General features: G+C 48.5%; 1 protein-coding gene across 1 annotated transcript; it reads left to right on the top strand.

Annotated features, from left to right (window-relative positions):
* The first annotated feature begins 3,202 nt into the window (after window positions 1–3,202).
* Window positions 3,203–26,203, top strand: cnga4 (cyclic nucleotide gated channel subunit alpha 4). The gene is made up of 8 exons (XM_045206481.1): window positions 3,203–3,261; window positions 3,489–3,595; window positions 8,570–9,153; window positions 9,786–10,031; window positions 10,725–10,890; window positions 11,213–11,573; window positions 20,530–20,606; window positions 25,962–26,203. The coding sequence occupies exons 1-8, from the start codon at window positions 3,218–3,220 to the stop codon at window positions 26,201–26,203; spliced, it is 1,827 nt and encodes a 608-aa protein (XP_045062416.1). The 5' UTR covers window positions 3,203–3,217.

Here is a 26,203-nt window from a genome sequence, read left to right as displayed (position 1 = left end):
AAATTGTAGACATGCACCAGGCTGGGAAGACTGAATCTGCAATAGGTAAGCAGCTTGGTTTGAAGAAATCATCTGTGGGAGCAATTATTAGGAAATGGAAGACATACAAGACCCTTGATAATCTCCCTCGATCTGGGGCTCCACGCAAGATCTCACCCCGTGGGGTCAAAATGATCACAAGAATGGTGAGCAAAAATCCCAGAACCACACGGGGGGACCTAGTGAATGACCTGCAGAGAGCTGGGACCAAAGTAACAAAGCCTACCATCAGTAACACACTACGCCGCCAGGGACTCAAATCCTGCAGTGCAAGACGTGTCCCCCTGCTTAAGCCAGTACATGTCCAGGCCCATCTGAAGTTTGCTAGAGTGTATTTGGATGATCCAGAAGAGGATTGGGAGAATGTCATATGGTCAGATGAAACCAAAATATAACTTTTTGGTAAAAACTCAACTCGTCGTGTTTGGAGGACAAAGAATGCTGAGTTGCATCCAAAGAACACCATACCTACTGTGAAGCATGGGGGTGGAAACATCATGCTTTGGGGCTGTTTTTCTGTAAAGGGACCAGTACGACTGATCCGTGTAAAGGAAAGAATGAATGGGGCCATATATCGTGAGATTTTGAGTGAAAACCTCCTTCCATCAGCAAGGGCATTGAAGATGAAACGTGGCTGGGTCTTTCATTATGACAATGATCCCAAACACACCGCCCGGGCAACGAAGGAGTGGCTTCGTAAGAAGCATTTCAAGGTCCTGGAGTGGCCTAGCCAGTCTCCAGATCTCAACCCCATAGAAAATCTTTGGAGGGAGTTGAAAGTCTGTGTTGCCCAGCGACAGCCCCAAAACATCACTGCTCTAGAGGAGATCTGCATGGAGGAATGGGCCAAAATACCAGCAACAGTGTGTGAAAACCTTGTGAAGAGTTACAGAAAACGTTTGACCTGTGTCATTGCCAACAAAGGGTATATAACAAAAAGTATTGAGAAACTTTTGTTATTGACCAAATACTTATTTTCCACCATAATTTGCAAATAAATTCATTACAAATCCTACAATGTGATTTTCTGGATTTTTTTTCTCAGTTTGTCTGTCATAGTTGACGTGTACCTATGATGAAAATTACAGGCCTCTCTCATCTTTTTAAGTGGGAGAACTTGCACAATTGGTGGCTGACTAAATACTTTTTTCCCCCACTGTAGCTCCATTCCATTTATTTTTTATCCTGAAAAATTCCCCAATCCTTAACTATTACAAGCAATACCCATAACATGATGCAGCCACCACTATGCTTGAAAATATGGAGAGTGGTACTCAGTAATGTGTTGTATTGGATTTGCCTCAAACATAACACTTTGTATTCAGGACCAAAACGTAATTGCTTTGCCACATTTTTTGCAGTTTTACTTTATTGCCTTGTTACAAACAGGATGAATGTTTTGGAATATTTTTATTCTGTACAAGCTTCCTTCTTTTCACTCTGTCAATTCGGTTAGTATTGTGGATTAAATACACTGTTGTTGATCCATCCTCAGTTTTCTCCTATCACAGCCATTAAACTCTGTAAGTTACATATAATTGTATGTGTGTGGTACAGAGATGATGTAGTCATAAAGAAATCATGTTAAACACTATTAGTGAGTCCATGCAACTTATTATGTGACTTGTTAAGCACATTTTTACTCCTGAACTTATTTAGGCTTGCCATAACAAAGGGGTTGAATACTTACTGACTCAAGAAATTTCAGCTTTTCATTTTTTATTAATTTGTAAACATTTTGAAAAACATTATTTCACTTTGACATTATGGGGTATTGTGTGTAGACCAGTAACCAAAATATCTCAATTTAATCCATTTTAAATTCAGGCTGTAACACAACAAAATGTGGGAAAAAGTCAAGGGGTGTGAATACTTCTTGAAGCGCACTGCAAACGCTACTAGAGTGGCTGACTGTTATATTGCAGGTTGCTTTCCTGTAACTTGGTTACGCAACTGTGTGCTCGTGTTGTAAAAGCCTTGTTATATTTTGCAGAATTGTTGATATGCTGTAAGTGAAAATCTATTTGGCTTCAGGCATTCAAATACAACAGAGGCATGACAGTGCCACTTTTATACAAAATTCATATTTACATGTCATCAACCTCCATCAAATGGTTTTATGGCAGCCATATTGGATTTCGGACGCCATATCGGATTTCAGGCAAAATCCATGGAAGCCTCAAAGATAATCTGTGGTGACCCCTGACTTAATTACAACAGTAGGGGCGAAAGATGTACATCCTTCAAGGAACCTTGGACCCCCCAAAATACATAGAATGTGGGGTGAGTGAGGGTAACACAGAGGAGGACTGTCGAAAATATTTGAGCTCAATTAATAAAACCATAGGCTAACATTCCATCTTTGTTTGTTTGTTTGTTTTATAGCCTACCCCCAACAAATAAACTGAGAAATCGACGCCTTCTAAACCCTTTGGGATGCTCTGCTGCAGGACAGCACTAGTTGGTTCACGAACAAATGAAGTCCCTGAAGGGATCTACCTGCTGCCTGGTTAGAGTCACCTGGAGACAGTCCAGCATGATCAACAGGTGTGACGCTGCTCAGGTAGGCTTGGCTTGTTGTCATGTTAACACGGCAACGTTGCTATAACACCAGCTAACAGCACTCATACTCCATTATTACTAGCAGGTACCGTCCGGGTGAAGGTGAAGGTCGAGCACCAGAGATGATTGAGGCCAAACCCTGACAGATTAGAAGAGGCAGAATGAACCGATGGGCGAGGGTGTTCAGGTGGCATCGGATGCAGAAGGAGGACGAGGAGGGGAAAGAGGAGGGGAAAGAGGAGGGGAAAGAGGAGAGGAAAGATGAGAAGGCAAAGCCCAAAGTGAGGTAAGAGACTGGGGCAAAACATGACGGATACATGATAGACACAATTTATTACTGAATAAGGTATACGAGTATATATAGGCTCTAGATTGATGTTGTTGAATGTTACTCCTTAATCTAATCACCATGACAACTTTTTTCTTTTTTTTTCTTCCTTTTACCGTTGTGGTTATTGTTGATGTCGTTATCTCACTTGGCTTTAGCAACAGTGGCCTTGCCTTTCATCTGAATGTGAATCATCCATTTCTTTCTCTCTGTGGCCATCTCCCGATCAGCTGGATGGAGTGGGTGGTTGACCCGTCAGAGGAGTTTTATTATGGATGGCTACAGGTCATGATCGTTCCCATCTTCTACAACTGGGTCCTCATCATCTGCAGGTGGGTGCCTCAAACGTATAACAATAATAATAATAATAATATTTAATTTCCCTGGCTCAATATATATTTTAGCATTGTAGTATAGCGGCCAGTGATCCATTTCTATAGGTGCCAATGGTCAATAACAAACCTGAATAATAAATAGACCTCACAGACCCAGAAAATGTAAACCGATTGAAATGTCGTTTTGTAGATATTTTGAAATAGAATTTGACCTTCTTTTCTAGGACATGCTTTAAGGAAATAGATGAGACGTACCTGGTACTGTGGCTCACGCTGGACTACTGCTCCGATCTCCTGTATGTGGCTGATACCATCATTAAATTTCGCACGGGTAAAGAGTTTCTTTTTTACATATGGAAACCTTTATATGTGTATCAGTGGAGGCTCCTCAGAGGAGGAAGGGGAGGACCATCCTCCTCAGTGAATGTCATACATTTTTAAATAGTAAAACATTTAATATAATCACGTCACCAAATAATTGATAAAAACACTATTTTGCAAAGAAGGTCTACAGTAGCCTCAACAGCACTCTGTAGGGTAGCACCATGGTGTAGCCGGAGGACAGCTAGCTTCCGTCCTCCTCTGGGTACATTGACTTCAATACAAAACCTAGGAGGCTCATGGTTCTCACCCCATTCCATAGACTTACACAGTTATTATGACAACTTCTGGAGGATGTCCTCCAACCTATCAGAGCTATTGCAGCATGAACTGACATGTTGTCCACCCAATCAAAGGATCAGATAATTAATCTAGTACTGAAAGCATAAGCTACAGCTAGCTAGCACTGCAATACATAAAATGTGGTGAGTAGTTGATTTAAAGAGAGAAAAACAATAGATGAACAGTTTTGAACAAATTAATGTCTTCCTAAATGAAGGAGAAGCAAGAGAGAGTACTTTTTTTCACTTTCAGTTTCAATTACTTAGCAAATACAGCTAGCTAGTTTAGCCTACTGAAACACCCTGCTCAAACAGAGGGATGCTATGTTAGCTAGCTGGCTATGACTATCCAACACAACACTAGAACTCTTCCAAGTCAAGGTAAGCGTTTGGTTTTATTACAGTTTTTTCCAACTGCTTACACACGTTTTCAAAACTATTTTTTCAAACGTTTTCAAAACTCAACACACAATTCCCAAAACTGCACACACACGAAATGCAAAATGCCTCACATCTCCTTCAAAATGTAACACTGCATTCAAAATGCCATAAACACGTGTCAGAATGAAGCATTTGCATCAAATGGCAAACACTTCTTTCATAATAGTACATGTTTGGATATACCATGTAAACACTGTTGTTCTAAATCTAAAGCTCTTTGGTCTTTCATAGGCTTATATCTACATTTCAATACAATGTTCTACAGGGAAAGTAATCTGCTGAGAGGGGTAACAAGTACACTGTAAACACCAATGCAATGTAGAAACAGAAAATATTTATTAGGCCAAACATTACTGTTGTATACAGTGGGGGGGCAGTCACTGGTGCTAAGCTACGCTTCATCTCTTCTCCGGGCTGGGTCTGGCCACAATACTTCGTCCACATCACAAAATACGTTTTCTCTTGCCAAACATCGAGGGAAGTATCTCCTAGTTATGGCGTATCCAACCTTGGACAGAGTGCAATGCAGTGCAGTAAATGGATGGCTTAGAGTTACAAATGTTTATGCAATACTATGCAGTCATACGTATTTTACAGTACATTACTGTAATGCTAAAATAGTCATTAGATAGTTGCATACCTGTTCTCATCTCTGAAGGTTCGAATTATGGACGCCACTGTAAATCGACTCAAGTTGGGCTGGACTCTCAGTCCAGCCTCTCTCATGGTCAAACCGTGGTTGATCACATGATCAACAAGTGTTGCCCTAATCTCATCAGAGATCCTTCCTTCTCTTCTTTGCCCTCGTCCTCTTCTTCCTCTTCCTCTTCCTCCTCCTCCTCCTCCTCTTCCAACTCTTCGTCTTTGAATTTGTCCTCATTGTTGTCCCCTCCCTCTCCCTCCTATTCCTCTTGCTCTCTGTCCATTGTTGGCATCCATTGTTCTAAACAGGTTATCTGACCTTTGACCTATTTATAGGCCTATACTACAGTAAAGCAGTGATTGGTTAGTGATCAGTTAAGCAATTAGTGTTTGCACATGTGAGGAGTGTGTGTGTGACCTGGTGAATAAGTGTAGCATTTTGATTGGTTGTGTTTGGAAAAGGAAAGCAAGTCACTTCCTGTTCGATTTTTGTGTTTTAGGTAGAGAATTGTGTGTAGTGTTTTGAAAAAAGTGTTTTATGCAATTGACAACTGAGTCAAAGGCTGAGAAATAGCTTATGGTTTTGGAGATTTGGTGTGTAGTTTGGCACTTTGAGTGAGAGGTTTCAAAAATCGTGTGACATGAAAAGATTTAGTGTGTAAGCAGTTGGAAAAAACTGTAATTTATTGCCACCGGGGCCTGCCGGTGTACCTGCTTAATGACTATACATTGTAACGTTACTGCATGATTGTAGCGGGTTTACTAACGCGTTAGTTCTATTAGCTATGTTGACTATGACGTTACTTTAGCTAATATGGTGACAACGATGTAGGCTGTGTGAAGCAGGTTATGACATGGTTTGGCTTGGAAAGTTTTTTTCGCCTGGTCACATACAGCTGATGTGTTGTGCATTGAAGTCCACAAGTGAAGGGAAGCGGTGAGAGGAGGAGAGCGCAAAGATGCGAGAAGGAATACAACGTGGCTGCTATGAAACTGTGAACTGTGTTTACGCGTGATCAGGGGTGTATTCATTCCGCCGATTCTGTTGAAAAACGTTTCTTAAACGGAAGCAAACGGAACGAAACGGGGATAAACAATACCTGAATCTGTCCAATAGAAACTTGTTTGCAACTGTTGGACTAATGATTACACCCTAGATCAGTTAGATGCAGGCAAGAGTGTGCAAGGCGGTTTTGAATGCCACTGTCTGACCATGTGTCACTGTCTGTCATATCAAATGTGTCTCTCGACCTGAGTGCACCTACGTTGTACATTTTAATTCATAGGCTAGGTTGTAGCAACCTCATGATGGGTATAGGAAAAATGTGAGTATCATGTAGTAGCCTAAACCTATCGATGTTACATTGAGCTGGGTGAATGGAATATGAATGACAGTCATCCAATATGCTGTAATAGAAATAAGGCCATGCTCATGAAAAACAAATATCGTCCTCCCTCATCTTAAATGGCACCAACTGCCACTGCCTTGCACTCCTTCTAAACAATGCAATTTTTTTGAAACTTTTGGCAAAGGGTAAAGTCTACAGAACTTAGTCCACTCAGTCAGAATCTATCTCACTCCATCTTCTCCCACTGCCGGCCACTGGGCAGAGTCAAGAGTCACGAGACTCAAAGCCACGAGAGGGTAGAAAACATCCTTCTGATTTATGCATCCGGTGAAAACATCTCATTGTTCTAAAATGTGCTTTTCCCTCTACTTCTCTTCCTCTCTTACACAAATGTCACACACACACACACATGCACGCACGCACGCACGCACACGCACACTACCCTGGCTGGATGCTGCCCCTCATATTAAGCTTTGTTGACCATTTAATTTAATTCATTCGTTCACAATCATCTTTTTATGGGTGAATTTTACTGTAGTTTAATCTTTTGCCATGTTGAAAATGTTAAAAGTCAGTCAAATCTATTTTCTTTGTGTCTGGGACTACAGTGTATTGTGACAATGAATCTGTCAGTTATACAACAACAGGATGACACAGATCTTTAACAACAGCCACACACACACACACACACACACAAACATTATGTGCTGAATCCAAAATTATTTTATTATTAATTACTTTGATTACTAAAACTTCTCTCAACCTGCGCACCTACGTTGTAAACTTTAATTTGTAGGCTAGGTTGTAGCAACCTCATGATGGGTATAGGGAAAATGTGAGTTTCATGTAGTAGCCTAAACCTATCGATGTTACATTTAACTGGGTAAATGGAATATGAATGACAGTCATCCAATATGCTGTAATAGAAATAAGGCCTTGCTCATGAAAAAACAATCGTCCTCCCTCATCTGAAACGGCACTGACTGCCACAAGTGTGGGTGTGTGTGTGTGGGTGTGTGTGTGTGTTTGTGTGTGTGTCTGTGCATCTGTGTGTGTGTGTGTGTGTGTGTGCATCTGTGTGAGTGTGTGGGTGTGTGTGCATCTGTGTGTGTGTGCATCTGTGTGTGCATCTGTGTGTGTGTGTGTCTGTGCATCTGTGTGTGTGTGTGTGTGTGGGTGTGTGTGTTTGTGTGTGTCTGTGCATCTGTGTGTGTGTGTGCATCTGTGTGTGTGTGTGTGTGTATGTGTCTGTGCATCTGTGTGTGTGTGTGTGGGTGTGTGTCTGTGCATCTGTGCATGTGTGTGTGTGTGTGTGTGTGTGTGTGGGTGTGTGTGTGTGTGTCTGTGCATCTGTGTGTGTGTGTGTGTGTGTGTGCGCGCATCTGTGTGTGTGTGTGTGTGTGTGTGTGTGTGCGCGCATCTGTGTGTGTGTGTGTGTCTGTGCATCTGTGTGTGTGTGTGTGTGCATCTGTGTGTGTGTGTGTGTGTGTGTGTGTGTGCGCGCGCATCTGTGTGTGTGTGTGTCTGTGCATCTGTGTGTGTGTGTGTGTGTGTGTGTGTGTGTGTGTGTGTGTGCGTGTGTGTGTGTGTGTGTGTGTGTGTGTGTGTGTGTGTGTGTGATCACGATCCACAGTGGAATGTTAAATCCCCAGAATGATCTACGATCACGGCAAAAACAGATGATTTCGTTGCGCAATTTTACATCTAAGGTGTTTGTTGCAGTATTTTGCAAGTTAAAACATTCGCAAAGTGTGGTCTTATGTAAACAAAGTCGGGCTGCTGGGCAGGTCTGTTTCACTGTCTATGTTATTGGATAGAGAGCAATCACCACAGCTGTTCACCACATGTTAGTGGGCAAATGTACATCTTCAAATCTTTATGACAAAAATTATCCTATTTACACTTTGTAGTACATTTTTACACTAGAATAATCGTTTCTGGCAGATATCAATGTCACATAGGCCGTTTTCAAAGGGATTTGTTGCTTTTTAAAGGCAGTTGCTTTGTAATGCTCTTAAACCATGTGAAAAGCAATAGTGTGGGAAGCCCATGACTGAATTCTGTAAGAGGAGGGAGAGAGTTAATTACTTCCTTTTCTTTCGTGATGACTCCCAGGCTTAGCTTAGTTATGCAATGCATATTTCTATTTCTCTGGTGACATGAACTAAACTCTGACCCAAGACTGTATATGTGCTGTGTTGCCCCTTGCAGGTTTCCTGGAGCAAGGCATCCTGGTGCAGGACAGGGCCCGTCTGAAGAAGCGCTACCTCCTCTCCTCACGCTTCCTGTTGGACATGGCCTCCATATTTCCCACTGACCTGCTATATCTGTACTTTGGCATCCACCAGCCGCTGGTGAGGGTCAACCGCTTCCTCCGCACCTCCCGGCTCAATGAGGCCATGGACCGCATGGAGACCCGCACCTCCTACCCCAACACCTTCCGGATCTCCAAGCTCATGCTCTACATCTTCGTGCTAATCCACTGGAACGCCTGCATCTACTTCGCACTGTCCAGTTACATCGGCTTCGGGGTGGACCGCTGGGTTTACCCCAACATCTCCGACCCTGTCTTCGCCTCTGTGAGGCGCCAGTACATCTACTGCTTCTGGTTCTCCGCGCTGATCTTCACCACGGTGGGCGACACGCCACAGCCCGAACGTGAGGAGGAGTACCTGTTTATGATCGCTGACCTGCTGATCGCCGTGCTGGCGTTTGCCTCCATCGTGGGGAACGTGGGGAACGTCATCACCAACCTCAGGGACCGAGACAACGTCTTCTTCCCCAACCATGAGCTGGTGAGGGGCGGGGCCAGAACCTTGTTTTCTCCTTTTCTTTCGTGATGACTCCCAGGCTTAGCTTAGTTATGCAATGCATATTTCTATTTCTCTGGTGACATGAACTAAACTCTGACCCAAGACTGTATATGTGCCGGGGTCGGGCAGGGGCGGGTCAGGCAGGGTCGGGGTTGGGCAGGGTCAGGCGGGTCGGGCAGGGTCGGGGTCGGGCAGGGTCAGGCGGGATCGGGCAGGGTCGGGGTAGGGCAGGGTCAGGCGGGGTCGGACAGGGTCGGGGTCGGGCAGGGTCAGGCGGGGTCGGGCAGGGGCGGGGTCGGGCAGGGTCAGGCGGGGTCGGGCAGGGTCGGGGTAGGGCAGGGTCAGGCGGGGTCGGACAGCCTTAGTTTTTCCTAGCCACTGTGCTTCTGCCTCTGCATTGCTTGCTCTTTGGGATTTCAGGCTGGGTATCTGACAAACTGCTGATGTCAAAAGGGCTTTATAAAATAAATGTGATTGATTGATTGATTGATTGATTGCTCTGTTGCCTTTCACCTAAAAGAGTTTGCTTGTATTCTCTCCCAGTGGCAAAATACTTTCTGAAGAATCTTGGGATTTGTGACATGCCTGTCTAATCCCACCTTATTTAATTCCAGGTCAAAGGCTACCTGCGCAACAGGTACATCAGCAAGGAGTTGCGTAACCGCGTCAACGACTGGTACCAGCACCTGTACATCAACCGTAAGATCACGAGGGAGAACGAGATCCTGCAGCAGCTTCCCGTCCAGCTGCAGACAGAGATCGCTGTGAGCGTACACCTGCCCACGCTCTCCAAGGTCACCATCTTCCAGAACTGTGAGACAAGCCTGCTGGAGGAGCTGGTGCTCAAACTCATCCCACAGGTCAGAGGTCAAGGGTTAAAGGGACAATCTGCAGTTGCTACATCCATTTTTTGGACTTGTAAATGAATAATATATACACCCATTGATTATTGAATGATATACCTTTTAAATACCTCATGAGCTTAGTTCAACTGTCGTACCCCATCAGATCCCCAAATACAAGCTTGTTATACTCCCTTGTTTGTCAACAATGTAAATGTAAGCAAACACTGTATAGCACCAAAACATTTGAGTCATTTAGCAGATGCTCTTATCTAGAGCAATTTACAGGAGCAATTAGGGTTAAGTGCCTTGCTCAAGGGCATGTTGACAGATTTCACCTCGGGGATTTGTACCAGCGACCTTTCGGTTACAAAGCCCAACATTCTTAACCACTGCCTATTTAATCATGGTTAAAACTATCATTTTGATACCATGGATGGCCAGTCCTTTCTCCAGCCCCATCCTTTAGCTGTTTACAAAAATGAGTGGTGGGGTGTGGGGCTTTGTTATTTTTCTAACTGCAGATTCTTCCTTTAAAGCCGTGTGTAACTCTTGTTATGTCTGCGTGGTCAATGGCGGTTGACATGTATGTGACTGCTAACTTGACTGGTGCTAGAGAACGATATTTCAGTTAACCGTTACTTTGCTGTTTTTTTGTGCGGCTAATAGCATCACTTCTCAGACATGTTCCTCCTCCTCCTCCTCCTGTAGGTGTATAGTCCTGGGGAGTATGTGTGCAGAAAGGGGGACGTGGGTCATGAGATGTACATCATTAAGGATGGGAAACTGGCTGTGGTTGCAGACGATGGGGTGACACAGTTCGCTGTGTTGAGTGAAGGCAATTTCTTTGGGGAAATAAGCATCCTCAACATCAAAGGTGAGAAAGAGAGAATATTACAGTATATTTACAGCATATCCCTAATATTCTAACACAATGTCTCAATGGACAATCATATCCTTAATATTCCAACACAATGTCTCAATGGACAATCATATCCCTAATATTCCAACACAATGTCTCAATGGACAATCATATCCCTAATATTCCAACACAATGTCTCAATGGACAATCATATCCCTAATATCCCAACACAATGTCTCAATGGACCCACAGTATAGACTGCAGAGCAGAAGGCCCCAAAGTAAGTCAAGCAAATTAAATCTCAAAATGCCTCACAACATTCCTCATCCTCTGACAGGAAACAAATCAGGCAACCGTCGGACGGCCAACATCCGCAGCATTGGCCACTCAGACCTGTTCAGCCTGTCCAAGGAGGACCTGACAGACGTGCTGTCTGAGTTCCCAGCTGCCAAGAGACACCTGGAGGACAAGGGCCGTCAGATCCTCACTAAGATGGGCATGTTGGTGGAGGCCGCGGAGGGTGAGGAGGAGCAGGTGGAGGAGAAGGTGGAGGTCAAGGTGGAGAGGCTGGAGGGTAACCTGAACACGCTGCAGACAAAGCTGGCTCGTCTAATGGCAGAGCTGGAGTCCAGCAACTGCAAGATCCTGACCAGGGTGGAGCAATTGGAACTAGAGACAGAGGACTGGGAGGACAACCCGCCTGAGGAGGGAGGAGAAGAGGGAGGGGAGGGGGAGCGAGGAGAGGAGCAGGGGACTAAAATAGAGGATGAAAGAGAGGGACAGGATGAAGGATATGAAGAGGCAAAAGGAGGAGAGGGGGGAGAAACACAAGATACTGAGAGAAGTGGACAGGAAGACATGTAGAGGACAGGAAGACATGTAGAGGACAAGAAGACACGTAGAGGACAGGAAGACACGTAGAGGACAGGAAGACACGTAGAGGACAGGAAGACATCTAGAGGACAGGAAGACATATAGAGGACAGGAAGACACGTAGAGGGCAGGATGACATGTAGAGGACAGGAAGACATGTAGAGGACAGGAAGACATGTAGAGGACAGGAAGACATGTAGAGGACAGGAAGACATGTAGAGGACAGGAAGACATGTAGAGGACAGGAAGACATGTAGAGGACAGGAAGACACGTAGAGGACAGGAAGACATGTAGAGGACAGAAAGACATGTAGAGGACAGGAAGACATGTAGAGGACAGGAAGACATGTAGAGGACAGGAAGACATGTAGAGGACAGGAAGACATGTAGAGGATAGGAAGACATGTAGAGTACAGGAAGACATGTAGAGGACAGGAAGACACGTAGATTGCAGGAAGACATGTAGAGGACAGGAAGACACGTAGAGGACAGGAAGACACGTAGAGGACAGGAAGACATGTAGAGGACAGGAAGACATGTAGAGGACAGGAAGATATGTAGAGGGCAGGAAGACATGTAGAGGACAGGAAGACACGTAGAGGGCAGGATGACATGTTGAGGACAGGAAGACATGTAGAGGACAGGAAGACATGTAGAGGACAGGAAGACATGTAGAGGACAGGAAGACACGTAGAGGACAGGAAGACATGTAGAGGACAGGAAGACATGTAGAGGACAGGAAGACACGTAGAGGACAGGAAGACATGTAGAGGACAGGAAGACACGTAGAGGGCAGGAAGACATGTAGAGGGCAGGAAGACATGTAGAGGACAGGAAGACATGTAGAGGACAGGAAGACATGTAAGACACGTAGAGGACAGGTAGACATGTAGAGGACAGGAAGACATGTAGAGGACAGGAAGACATGTAGAGGACAGGAAGACATGTAGAGGACAGGAAGACATGAAGAGGACAGGAAGACATATAGAGGACAGGAAGACATGTAGAGGACATATAGACAGATGAAGAAGAAGAAGAGAGAAAGACAGAAAGAGGAGGAAGAGGAGGAAGAGGAGGAAGAGGAGGAAGAGGAGGAAGAGGAGGAAGAGAATACAGATGATGTGGAGGAAAACTAAAGGGTGGTGGGGGAATTTATTATTTTGAACTTAACATGAATTGGGGTATTTAGGAGTACTATATACAGTCGTGGTCAAAAGTTTTGAAAATGACACAAATACTAATTTTCACAAAGTCTGCTGCCTCAGTTTTGATGATGGCAATTTCCAAACACTCCAGAATGTCATGAAGAGTGATCAGATGAATTGCAATTACCGTATTGGTCCGAATATAAGACGACCCTGATTATAAGACGACCCCCCGTTTTTCAACACAAACATTTAGAAAAACAGATTTGCAGACTAGATTTGCCGAACAAAGAACTTCATTTTATTTTAAAATAACAATATTAAAAACACAGTGAATTAAACACAAAGGCAAACTATGTACAGTATGATTCAAAATTAATATCAAGCAATAATAAAGCAACATTTTTAAATAACAGAGAAAATACAGGCCACACATTTAACTAAACTTAACAAAAATTACGCCAAACTTCTCCTCCGATGTCTCTCTATCCCTCACACACGTCCTCTGCCCCGCTGTGTTCGCTCTCGCTGTCATCGCTCCCCAGCTGCTCCGCTTCCACCGGCTCCTCCCAAAGCACGTCGTCCTCGCTGCCGTCCAATGCATTTGAGATGCAACATTTTTAAAGCCATCGATGATGCTCTGTGAGGGAATAGCATCCCATGCATGCAGGATCCATTCACACAGTAGACTTCTCTCCGAAGTCTGACGGCAGGCGTTGGGCCAAACTCGTTCTCCGTCTAAGTGACAGTCCATTACGCGCATCATCCTACGACACCAGCCGAGGCTGGCTTTAAATCCAGTGATGTTGAGCTCTCTGGCGATTTCCAGGGCCTTAACCTGGATGACAGCTCTGGTAATGGGCATTCCCTCACTTCTTTTTCCCTGACATATTCAAAAAACCCTCCGGTCAACCTCAATGAAACGACCACTTTGAGGACCACGGAAGGATTTTCGCTGACTGTTAGCATCTTTTTAGACGTTGTTTTTCTGCTCGCCATCTTCTTACATTACACTCAGTGACCCCCGAATGTCTTGGTAGCTTGGCAGTTGTTAGATGACTCTGCCTTATTGACAACCATTATTTTGAAATTGGCATCACTTAGCTCCTCCGCTGTTGTTTATTGACCTGGCCCACTTTTGAGCCACTTGTCTCTAAATGGTCAGCCTGTCTTTCCATCTTTAAACACCGTAACGGGCTGGTTGTTAAGGACGCCTCTTCCCTCCGTCCGGAACGAATTTTTTGGCGCCATCTGTGCCCGTGATAGTGTATTGACATTTAAAGGAGCGCCGAAGAAGAGAAACTGCGCTCTGAATACTAGACCCCGAATATAAGACGACCCGACTTTTTTGGACCTATTTCGAGGGGAAAAAAGGCCGTCTTATATTCGGACCAATACGGTAATTGCAAAGTCCCTCTTTGCCAAAAAAAACATTTCCACTGCATTTCAGCCCTGCCACAAAAGGACCAGCTGCCATCATGTCAGTGATTCTCTTGTTAACACAGGTGAGAGTGTTGACGAGGACAAGGCTGGAGATCACTATGTCATGCTGATTGAGTTAGAATAACAGACTGGAAGCTATAAAAGGAGGGTGGTGCTTGAAATCATTGTTCTTCCTCTGTTAACCATGGTTACCTGCAAGGAAACACGTGCCGTCATCATTGCTTTGCACAAAAAGGGCTTCACAGGCAAGGATATTGCTGCTAGTAAGATTGCACCTAAATCAACCATTTATCGGATCATCAAGAACTTCAAGGGGAGAGGTTCAATTGTTGTGAAGAAGGCGTCAGGGCACCCAAGAAAGTCCAGCAAGCGCCAGGACCGTCTCCTAAAGTTGATTCAGCTGCGGGATCGGGGCACCACCAGTGCAGAGCTTGCTCAGGAATGGCAGCAGGCTGGTGTGAGTGCATCTGCACACACAGTGAGGCAAAGACTTTTGGAGGATGGCCTGGTGTCAAGAAGGGCAGCAAAGAAGCCACTTCTCTCCAGGAAAAATATCAGGGAAAGACTGATATTGTGCAAAAGGTACAGGGATTGGACTGCTGAGGACTGGGGTAAAGTCATTTTCTCTGATGAATCCCCTTTCCGATTGTTTGGGGCATCCGGAAAACACCTTGTCCGGAGAAGACAAGGTGAGCGCTACCGTCAGTCCTGTGTCATGCCAACAGTAAAGCATCCTGAGACCATTCATGTGTGGGGTTGCTTCTCAGCCAAGGGAGTAGGCTCACTCACAATTGTGCCTCAGAACACATGAATAAAGAATGGTACCAACACATCCTCCGAGAGCAACTTCTCCCAACCATCCAAGAACAGTTTGGTGACGACCAATGCCTTTTCCAGCATGATGGAGCACCTTGCCATAAGGCAAAAGTGATAACTAAGTGGCTCGGGGAACAAAACATGAAAATGTTGGGTCCATTGCCAGGAAACTCCCCAGACCTTAATCCCATTGAGAACTTGTGGTCGATCCTCAAGAGGCGGGTGGACAAACAAAAACCCACAAATTCTGACAAACTCCAGGCAAGAATGGGCTGCCACCAGTCAGGATAACGCCCAGAAGTTAATTGATAGCATGCCAGGGCGGATTGCAGAGGTCTTGAAAAAGAAGGATCAACACTGCAAATATTGACTCTTTGCACATACTTAATGTAATTGTCAATAAAAGCCTTTGACACTTATGGAATGCTTGTAATTATACTTCAGTATACCATAGTAACATCTGACAAAAATATCTCATAACACTGAAGCAGCGAACTTTTGTGAAGACCAACACTTGTGTCATTCTCAAAACTTTTGACCACGACTGTAGGCAGAGAACGTTGAACAGAACCATGTCAATAACTACATTTTGGACAGAAAATACAGACAGAACCTTACAGTACCACTATTCTATTATCACTTTAATACTTTAATGCTGAAAATGAAAATAATTTCGACCTACAACAGTTATTTAGAATAGTCATTGCAATCAAACATTCATCACAGGAGGTTGGTGGCACCTTCACCGTGGTAACGGAGCGGTGGCACCTTCACCGTGGTAACGGAGCGGTGGCACCTTCACCGTGGTAACGGAGCGGAATAGATGTGGAATGGAATCATGTTTCTATGTGTTTGACTCCATTCCATTTACTCCATTCCAGCCATTACCACGAGCCATATATTTTTTTTTCAACAGATCTATTTCAAAGGCACATTTTTCTTGATTGTATTGATTTGGATATTTCCAGTTAGGAACTCCACCTGGTGTTGAATTTCACTATGAGAAATGATGCTGTTAGGCATGTCATGTATGCATTTCCATTATCCAGGGGACCGTCATGTGCAGCAACATTCTATGGCTGCGTTCTCTTTAAATTGTGCAAAACGAATGTAGTATAATGTGTCTGTCCTATATCTAGAAAGCTAAGGATATATATATGTGTATATATATATAAAAAAAATATATAAATTGATTTGCATTTTATTGAGGGAAATAAGTATTTGACCCCTCTGCAAAACATGACTTAGTACTTGGTGGCAAAACCCTTGTTGGCAATCACAGAGGTCAGACGTTTCTTGTAGTTGGCCACCAGGTTTGCACACATCTCAGGAGGGATTTTGTTCCATTCCTCTTTGCAGATCTTCTCCAAGTCATTAAGGTTTCGAGGCTGACGTTTGGCAACTCGAACCTTCAGCTCCCTCCACAGATTTTCTATGGGATTAAGGTCTGGAGACTGGCTAGGCCACTCCAGGACCTAAATGTGCTTCTTCTTGAGCCACTCCTTTGTTGCCTTGGTCGTGTGTTTTGGGTCATTGTCATGCTGGAATACCCATCCACGACCCATTTTCAAAGCCCTGGCTGAGGGAAGGAGGTTCTCACCCAAGATTTGACGGCACATGGCCCCGTCCATCGTCCCTTTGATGCGGTGAAGTTGTCCTGTCCCCTTAGCAGAAAAACACCCCCAAAGCATAATGTTTCCACCTCCATGTTTGACGGTGGGGATGGTGTTCTTGGGGTCATAGGCAGCATTCCTCCTCCTCCAAACACGGCGAGTTGAGTTGATGCCAAAGAGCTCGATTTTGGTCTCATCTGACCACAACACATTCACCCAGTTCTCCTCTGAATCATTCAGATGTTCATTGGCAAACTTCAGATGGCCCTGTATATGTGCTTTGTTGAGCAGGGAGAACTTGCGGGCGCTTCAGGATTTCAGTCCTTCACGGCGTAATGTGTTACCAATTGTTTTCTTGGTGACTATGGTCCCAGCTGCCTTGAGATCATTGACAAGATCCTCCCATGTAGTTCTGGGCTGATTCCTCACCGTTCTCATGATCATTGCAACTCCACGAGGTGATATCTTGCATGGAGCCCCAGGCCGAGGGAGATTGACAGTTCTTTTGTGTTTCTTCCATTTGCGAATAATCGCACCAACTGTTGTCACCTTCTCACCAAGCTGCTTGGCGATGGTCTTGTAGCCCATTCCAGCCTTGTGTATGTCTACAATCTTGTCCCTGACATCCTTGGAGAGCTCTTTGGTCTTGGCCATGGTGGAGAGTTTGGAATCTGATTGATTGATTGCTTCTGTGGACAGGTGTCTTTTATACAGGTAACAAGCTGAGATTAGGAGCACTCCCTTTAAGAGTGTGCTCCTAATCAGGTAACGAGCTGAGATCAGGTAACGAGCTGAGATTAGGAGCACTCCCTTTAAGAGTGTGCTCCTAATCTCAGCTCGTGACCTGTATAAAAGACACCTGGGAGCCAGAAATCTTTCTGATTGAGAGGGGGTCAAATACTTATTTCCCTCATTAAAATGCAAATCAATTTATAACATTTTTGACATGCGTTTTTCTGGATTTTTTTGTTGTTATTCTGTCTCTCACTGTTCACATAAACCTACCATTAAAATTATAGATTGATAATTTCTTTGTCAGTGGGCAAACGTACAAAAACAGCAGGGGATCAAATACTTTTTTCCTTCACTTTATATATATATATACAGTTGAAGTCAGAAGTTTACATACACCTTAGCCAAATACATATAAACTCAGTTTTTCACAATTCCTGACATTTAATCCTTTTAAAGGTTGGGATCAGCACTTAATTTTAAGAATGTGAAATTTCAAAATAATAGTAGAGAGAATTATTTATTTCAGCTTTTATTTCTTTCATCACATTCCCAGTGGGTCAGAAGTTTATATACACTCAATTAGTATTTGGTAGCATTGCCTTTAAATTGTTTAACTTGGGTCAAACGTTTCGGGTAGCCTTCCACAAGCTTCCCACAATAAGTTGGGTGAATTTTGGCCCATTCCTCCTGGTTCGTAGGCCTCCTTGCTCACACACGCTTTTTCAGTTCTACCCACACATTTTCTATAGGATTGAGGTCAGGGCTTTGTGATGGCCACTCCAATACCTTGACTTTGTTGTCCTTAAGCCATTTTGCCACAACTTTGGAAGTATGCTTGGGGTCATTGTCCATTTGGAAGACCCATTTGCGACCAAGATTTAACTTCCTGACTGATGTCTTGAGATGCTGCTTCAATATATCCACATCATTTTTCTTCCTCATGATGCCATCTATTTTGTGACGTGCACCAGTCCCTCCTGCAGCAAAGCACACCCACAGCATGATGCTGCCACCCCCGTGCTTCACGGTTGGGATGGTGTTGACCAGCTCTTTCATGGGTTGTTCTCGTCACACCTCATCTTTCTCCTCCTCCTTCAGTTTCTCACCTCCTCCTCCAGTCCTCTCATCTTCTCCTCCTTCAGTTTCTCATCTCCTCCTCTAGTGCTTTCATCTCCTCCTGCCACTGGGCCTCCTCCATTCACTCCTCCTTTTTCTCCTGTTGAAGTAGTCTCACAAAAGTCCAGAATGCAGACATGTCTCTCTCCCTCTCCAGCTCTCTGGGTCTAGTTGAGTGGGTATTGCTGTGCTGGACTGTTGCCTGGGTCTGTGCTGACTGTTCCAGCTCCACCTGCCTTACCTCCAGCTGGGTGAATTTATTCCTCATTTCACTCCTCACTCCTGCTGTGCTATCTCTTTGATTCTGTAAAAGTCCTGTTGGAAGTGTTTGAAGTTTCCCTGCAACACCACTGTTCCAACCTTGTGCAAATGGACAGAGGCTGACTCAGTCTCAGGGGGCCTCGTTTTCCATTATTCTGCATTTCCACCCTGGGCCAATACCTTCTCTCCTGACAGATGGGTAGTGCTATAGCACTGTGCCATGCCAGGGGATTGTCTGTGAACTTTAAGTTGCTTATGTTCCCAGTCTTGTAACAGTCTGCAGATAGAGCTGATGCCCCTGTTCGCTGGCCACCTGCCCTTCCCTAACTTTGAGGTGTTTAGCACCTGCCTAATATAGAGGCGAAAGAAACGCACACCTATTTAGGCGAGGTGCCGGCTAACACTTGGAAAAATAAAAGGAGAGTCTCACACTCTAGGAGCTCTGATGCAATAATTGAATATCCTAATAACCAACGTTTCGACAGACAAGCTGTCTTCATCAGGGTTTAGTTCCAGCCACCCGGTGCTAACTCCACCAGCCAACCTGATACCGGTGAGTCCTGCCACCCGGTGCTAACTCCACCAGCCAACCTGATACCGGTGAGTCCTGCCTCCCAGTGCTAACTCCACCAGCCAACCTGATACCGGTGAGTCCTGCCTCCCAGTGCTAACTCCACCAGCCAACCTGATACCGGTGAGTCCTGCCTCCCAGTGCTAACTCCACCAGCCAACCTGATACCGGTGAGTCCTGCCACCCGGTGCTAACTCCACCAGCCAACCTGATACCGGTGAGTCCTGCCTCCCAGTGCTAACGCCACCAGCCAACCTGATACCGGTGAGTCCTGCCTCCCAGTGCTAACTCCACCAGCCAACCTGATACCGGTGAGTCCTGCCACCCAGTGCTAACTCCACCAGCCAACCTGATACCGGTGAGTCCTGCCTCCCAGTGCTAACTCCACCAGCCAACCTGATACCGGTGAGTCCTGCCTCCCAGTGCTAACTCCACCAGCCAACCTGATACCGGTGAGTCCTGCCTCCCAATGCTAACTCCACCAGCCAACCTGATACCGGTGAGTCCTGCCACCCGGTGCTAACTCCACCAGCCAACCTGATACCGGTGAGTCCTGCCTCCCAGTGCTAACTCCACCAGCCAACCTGATACCGGTGAGTCCTGCCACCCGGTGCTAACTCCACCAGCCAACCTGATACCGGTGAGTCCTGCCTCCCAGTGCTAACTCCACCAGCCAACCTGATACCGGTGAGTCCTGCCTCCCAGTGCTAACTCCACCAGCCAACCTGATACCGGTGAGTCCTGCCTCCCAGTGCTAACTCCACCAGCCAACCTGATACCGGTGAGTCCTGCCACCCGGTGCTAACTCCACCAGCCAACCTGATACCGGTGAGTCCTGCCTCCCAGTGCTAACTCCACCAGCCAACCTGATACCGGTGAGTCCTGCCACCCGGTGCTAACTCCACCAGCCAACCTGATACCGGTGAGTCCTGCCTCCCAGTGCTAACTCCACCAGCCAACCTGATACCGGTGAGTCCTGCCTCCCAGTGCTAACTCCACCAGCCAACCTGATACCGGTGAGTCCTGCCTCCCAGTGCTAACTCCACCAGCCAACCTGATACCGGTGAGTCCTGCCTCCCAGTGCTAACGCCACCAGCCAACCTGATACCGGTGAGTCCTGCCACCGCGGTGCTAACTCCACCAGCCAACCTGATACCGGTGAGTCCTGCCTCCCGGTGCTAACTCCACCAGCCAACCTGATACCGGTGAGTCCTGCCTCCCAGTGCTAACTCCACCAGCCAACCTGATACCGGTGAGTCCTGCCTCCCCAGTGCTAACTCCACCAGCCAACCTGATACCGGTGAGTCCTGCCTCCCAGTGCTAACTCCACCAGCCAACCTGATACCGGTGAGTCCTGTCTCCCAGTGCTAACTCAACCAGCCAACCTGATACCGGTGAGTCCTGCCTCCCAGTGCTAACGCCACCAGCCAACCTGATACCGGTGAGTCCTGCCTCCCAGTGCTAACGCCACCAGCCAACCTGATACCGGTGAGTCCTGCCTCCCAGTGCTAACTCCACCCAGCCAACCTGATACCGGTGAGTCCTGCCTCCCGGTGCTAACTCCACCAGCCAACCTGATACCGGTGAGTCCTGCCTCCCAGTGCTAACTCCACCAGCCAACCTGATACCGGTGAGTCCTGCCTCCCAGTGCTAACTCCACCAGCCAACCTGATACCGGTGAGTCCTGCCTCCCAGTGCTAACTCCACCAGCCAACCTGATACCGGTGAGTCCTGCCTCCCAGTGCTAACTCCATCAGCCAACCTGATACCGGTGAGTCCTGCCTCCCAGTGCTAACTCCACCAGCCAACCTGATACCGGTGAGTCCTGCCTCCCAGTGCTAACGTCACCAGCCAACCTGATACCGGTGAGTCCTGCCTCCCAGTGCTAACTCCACCAGCCAACCTGATACCGGTGAGTCCTGCCTCCCAGTGCTAACGCCACCAGCCAACCTGATACCGGTGAGTCCTGCCTCCCCAGTGCTAACTCCACCAGCCAACCTGATACCGGTGAGTCCTGCCTCCCAGTGCTAACTCCACCAGCCAACCTGATACCGGTGAGTCCTGCCTCCCAGTGCTAACGCCACCAGCCAACCTGATACCGGTGAGTCCTGCCTCCCAGTGCTAACGCCACCAGCCAACCTGATACCGGTGAGTCCTGCCTCCCGGTGCTAACTCCACCAGCCAACCTGATACCGGTGAGTCCTGCCTCCCAGTGCTAACTCCACCAGCCAACCTGATACCGGTGAGTCCTGCCTCCCAGTGCTAACTCCACCAGCCAACCTGATACCGGTGAGTCCTGCCTCCCAGTGCTAACTCCACCAGCCAACCTGATACCGGTGAGTCCTGCCTCCCAGTGCTAACTCCACCAGCCAACCTGATACCGGTGAGTCCTGCCTCCCAATGCTAACTCCACCAGCCAACCTGATACCGGTGAGTCCTGCCACCCGGGTGCTAACTCCACCAGCCAACCTGATACCGGTGAGTCCTGCCTCCCAGTGCTAACTCCACCAGCCAACCTGATACCGGTGAGTCCTGCCACCCGGTGCTAAGCTCCACCAGCCAACCTGATACCGGTGAGTCCTGCCTCCCAGTGCTAACTCCACCAGCCAACCTGATACCGGTGAGTCCTGCCTCCCAGTGCTAACTCCACCAGCCAACCTGATACCGGTGAGTCCTGCCTCCCAGTGCTAACTCCACCAGCCAACCTGATACCGGTGAGTCCTGCCACCCGGTGCTAACTCCACCAGCCAACCTGATACCGGTGAGTCCTGCCTCCCAGTGCTAACTCCACCAGCCAACCTGATACCGGTGAGTCCTGCCACCCGGTGCTAACTCCACCAGCCAACCTGATACCGGTGAGTCCTGCCTCCCAGTGCTAACTCCACCAGCCAACCTGATACCGGTGAGTCCTGCCTCCCAGTGCTAACTCCACCAGCCAACCTGATACCGGTGAGTCCTGCCTCCCAGTGCTAACTCCACCAGCCAACCTGATACCGGTGAGTCCTGCCTCCCAGTGCTAACGCCACCAGCCAACCTGATACCGGTGAGTCCTGCCACCCGGTGCTAACTCCACCAGCCAACCTGATACCGGTGAGTCCTGCCTCCCGGTGCTAACTCCACCAGCCAACCTGATACCGGTGAGTCCTGCCACCCGGTGCTAACTCCACCAGCCAACCTGATACCGGTGAGTCCTGCCTCCCAGTGCTAACTCCACCAGCCAACCTGATACCGGTGAGTCCTGCCACCCGGTGCTAACTCCACCAGCCAACCTGATACCGGTGAGTCCTGCACTCCCAGTGCTAACTCCACCAGCCAACCTGATACCGGTGAGTCCTGCCTCCCAGTGCTAACTCCACCAGCCAACCTGATACCGGTGAGTCCTGCCTCCCAGTGCTAACTCCACCAGCCAACCTGATACCGGTGAGTCCTGCCTCCCAGTGCTAACGCCACCAGCCAACCTGATACCGGTGAGTCCTGCCACCCGGTGCTAACTCCACCAGCCAACCTGATACCGGTGAGTCCTGCCTCCCAGTGCTAACTCCACCAGCCAACCTGATACCGGTGAGTCCTGCCACCGGTGCTAACTCCACCAGCCAACCTGATACCGGTGAGTCCTGCCTCCCAGTGCTAACTCCACCAGCCGACCTGATACCGGTGAGTCCTGCCTCCCAGTGCTAACTCCACCAGCCAACCTGATACCGGTGAGTCCTGCCTCCAGTGCTAACTCCACCAGCCAACCTGATACCGGTGAGTCCTGCCTCCCGGTGCTAACTCCCACCAGCCAACCTGATACCGGTGAGTCCTGCCTCCCAGTGCTAACTCCACCAGCCAACCTGATACCGGTGAGTCCTGCCTCCCAGTGCTAACTCCACCAGCCAACCTGATACCGGTGAGTCCTGCCTCCCAGTGCTAACTCCACCAGCCAACCTGATACCGGTGAGTCCTGCCTCCCAGTGCTAACTCCACCAGCCAACCTGATACCGGTGAGTCCTGCCTCCCAGTGCTAACTCCACCAGCCAACCTGATACCGGTGAGTCCTGCCTCCCAGTGCTAACTCCACCAGCCAACCTGATACCGGTGAGTCCTGCCTCCCAGTGCTAACTCCACCAGCCAACCTGATACCGGTGAGTCCTGCCTCCCAGTGCTAACGCCACCAGCCAACCTGATACCGGTGAGTCCTGCCTCCCAGTGCTAACGCCACCAGCCAACCTGATACCGGTGAGTCCTGCCTCCCAGTGCTAACGCCACCAGCCAACCTGATACCGGTGAGTCCTGCCTCCCAGTGCTAACGCCACCAGCCAACCTGATACCGGTGAGTCCTGCCTCCCAGTGCTAACTCCACCAGCCAACCTGATACCGGTGGTCCTGCCCCAGTGCTAACTCCACCAGCCAACCTGATCCGGTGAGTCCTGCCTCCCAGTGCTAACTCCACTCCAGCCAACCTGATACCGGTGAGTCCTGCCTCCCAGTGCTAACTCCATCAGCCAACCTGATACCGGTGAGTCCTGCCTCCCAGGTGCTAACTCCACCAGCCAACCTGATACCGGTGAGTCCTGCCTCCCAGTGCTAACTCCACCAGCCAACCTGATACCGGTGAGTCCTGCCTCCCAGTGCTAACTCCACCAGCCAACCTGATACCGGTGAGTCCTGCCTCCCAGTGCTAACGCCACCAGCCAACCTGATACCGGTGAGTCCTGCCTCCCAGTGCTAACTCCACCAGCCAACCTGATACCGGTGAGTCCTGCCTCCCAGTGCTAACGCCACCAGCCAACCTGATACCGGTGAGTCCTGCCTCCCAGTGCTAACGCCACCAGCCAACCTGATACCGGTGAGTCCTGCCTCCCAGTGCTAACGCCACCAGCCAACCTGATACCGGTGAGTCCTGCCTCCCGGTGCTAACGCCACCAGCCAACCTGATACCGGTGAGTCCTGCCTCCCAGTGCTAACGCCACCAGCCAACCTGATACCGGTGAGTCCTGCCTCCCAGTGCTAACTCCACCAGCCAACCTGATACCGGTGAGTCCTGCCTCCCAGTGCTAACTCCACCAGCCAACCTGATACCGGTGAGTCCTGCCTCCCAGTGCTAACTCCATCAGCCAACCTGATACCGGTGAGTCCTGCCTCCCCAGTGCTAACTCCACCAGCCAACCTGATACCGGTGAGTCCTGCCTCCCAGTGCTAACGCCACCAGCCAACCTGATACCGGTGAGTCCTGCCTCCCAGTGCTAACGCCACCAGCCAACCTGATACCGGTGAGTCCTGCCTCCCAGTGCTAACGCCACCAGCCAACCTGATACCGGTGAGTCCTGCCTCCCGGTGCTAACTCCACCAGCCAACCTGATACCGGTGAGTCCTGCCTCCCAGTGCTAACTCCACCAGCCAACCTGATACCGGTGGATACCGGTGAGTCCTGCCTCCCAGTGCCCACTCCACCAGCCAACCTGATACCGGTGAGTCCTGCCTCCCAGTGCTAACGCCATCAGCCAACCTGATACCGGTGAGTCCTGCCTCCCAGTGCTAACTCCACCCAGCCAACCTGATACCGGTGAGTCCTGCCTCCCAGTGCTAACGTCACCAGCCAACCTGATAGCGGTGAGTCCTGCCTCCCAGTGCTAACTCCACCAGCCAACCTGATACCGGTGAGTCCTGCCTCCCAGTGCTAACGCCACCAGCCAACCTGATACCGGTGAGTCCTGCCTCCCAGTGCTAACTCCACCAGCCAACCTGATACCGGTGAGTCCTGCCTCCCAGTGCTAACTCCACCAGCCAACCTGATACCGGTGAGTCCTGCCTCCCAGTGCTAACGCCACCAGCCAACCTGATACCGGTGAGTCCTGCCTCCCAGTGCTAACGCCACCAGCCAACCTGATACCGGTGAGTCCTGCCTCCCGGTGCTAACTCCACCAGCCAACCTGATACCGGTGAGTCCTGCCTCCCAGTGCTAACTCCACCAGCCAACCTGATACCGGTGAGTCCTGCCTCCCAGTGCTAACTCCACCAGCCAACCTGATACCGGTGAGTCCTGCCTCCCAGTGCTAACTCCACCAGCCAACCTGATACCGGTGAGTCCTGCCTCCCAGTGCTAACGCCACCAGCCAACCTGATACCGGTGAGTCCTGCCTCCCAGTGCTAACGCCACCAGCCAACCTGATACCGGTGAGTCCTGCCTCCCAGTGCTAACTCCACCAGCCAACCTGATACCGGTGAGTCCTGCCTCCCGGTGCTAACTCCACCAGCCAACCTGATACCGGTGAGTCCTGCCACCCGGTGCTAACTCCACCAGCCAACCTGATACCGGTGAGTCCTGCCTCCCAGTGCTAACGCCACCAGCCAACCTGATACCGGTGAGTCCTGCCACCCAGTGCTAACTCCACCAGCCAACCTGATACCGGTGAGTCCCTACCTCCTTGAATATTCATGCAAATCTGCCATTGACATAAATGTATGTTTTTGAGTTTTTTATTTTATTTAATGCATTGTGGTGCTAACTCCCCCTTGCTCTTCCGTCCACAGAAATAGAGAATGACACCCCCTCCCTGCTGGACCGGCCTCTGGACGACCAGGGGGGCACGGCCAGCACCCGTAGCCGGGGAAGTGTCCACTCTGTGGGCACAGGGGAGCATCAGCCCTGTCTTCTCCCCATGTCTATCCTGGAGCCCTTCAGCCCAGGACAGGTGTTCAACCACAGCCAGGGATGCCAGGTCCTTGTGCTGCCCTCTATGGACGACCACGTTCTGGAGATCAATGCTACGTGA

This window comes from Coregonus clupeaformis, chromosome 23 (assembly GCF_020615455.1).
Source record: "Coregonus clupeaformis isolate EN_2021a chromosome 23, ASM2061545v1, whole genome shotgun sequence".
In the NCBI taxonomy this organism is placed as follows: Eukaryota; Metazoa; Chordata; class Actinopteri; order Salmoniformes; family Salmonidae; genus Coregonus; species Coregonus clupeaformis.
Note: the sequence above shows the minus strand (reverse complement) of the source record. Positions and strands in the feature narration are given on the sequence as shown.

Excerpts from the sequence above, each read along its gene's own strand:
- cnga4 (XM_045206481.1), top strand. The coding sequence starts at position 3,218 with ATGATCGTTCCCATCTTCTACAACTGGGTCCTCATCATCTGCAG. Across the intron at positions 3,262-3,488 it reads TGGGTCCTCATCATCTGCAG|GACATGCTTTAAGGAAATAG; the intron begins GTGGGTGCCTCA and ends CTTCTTTTCTAG. Across the intron at positions 11,574-20,529 it reads GAGGACTGGGAGGACAACCC|TGCTAACGCCACCAGCCAAC; the intron begins GCCTGAGGAGGG and ends CCTGCCTCCCAG.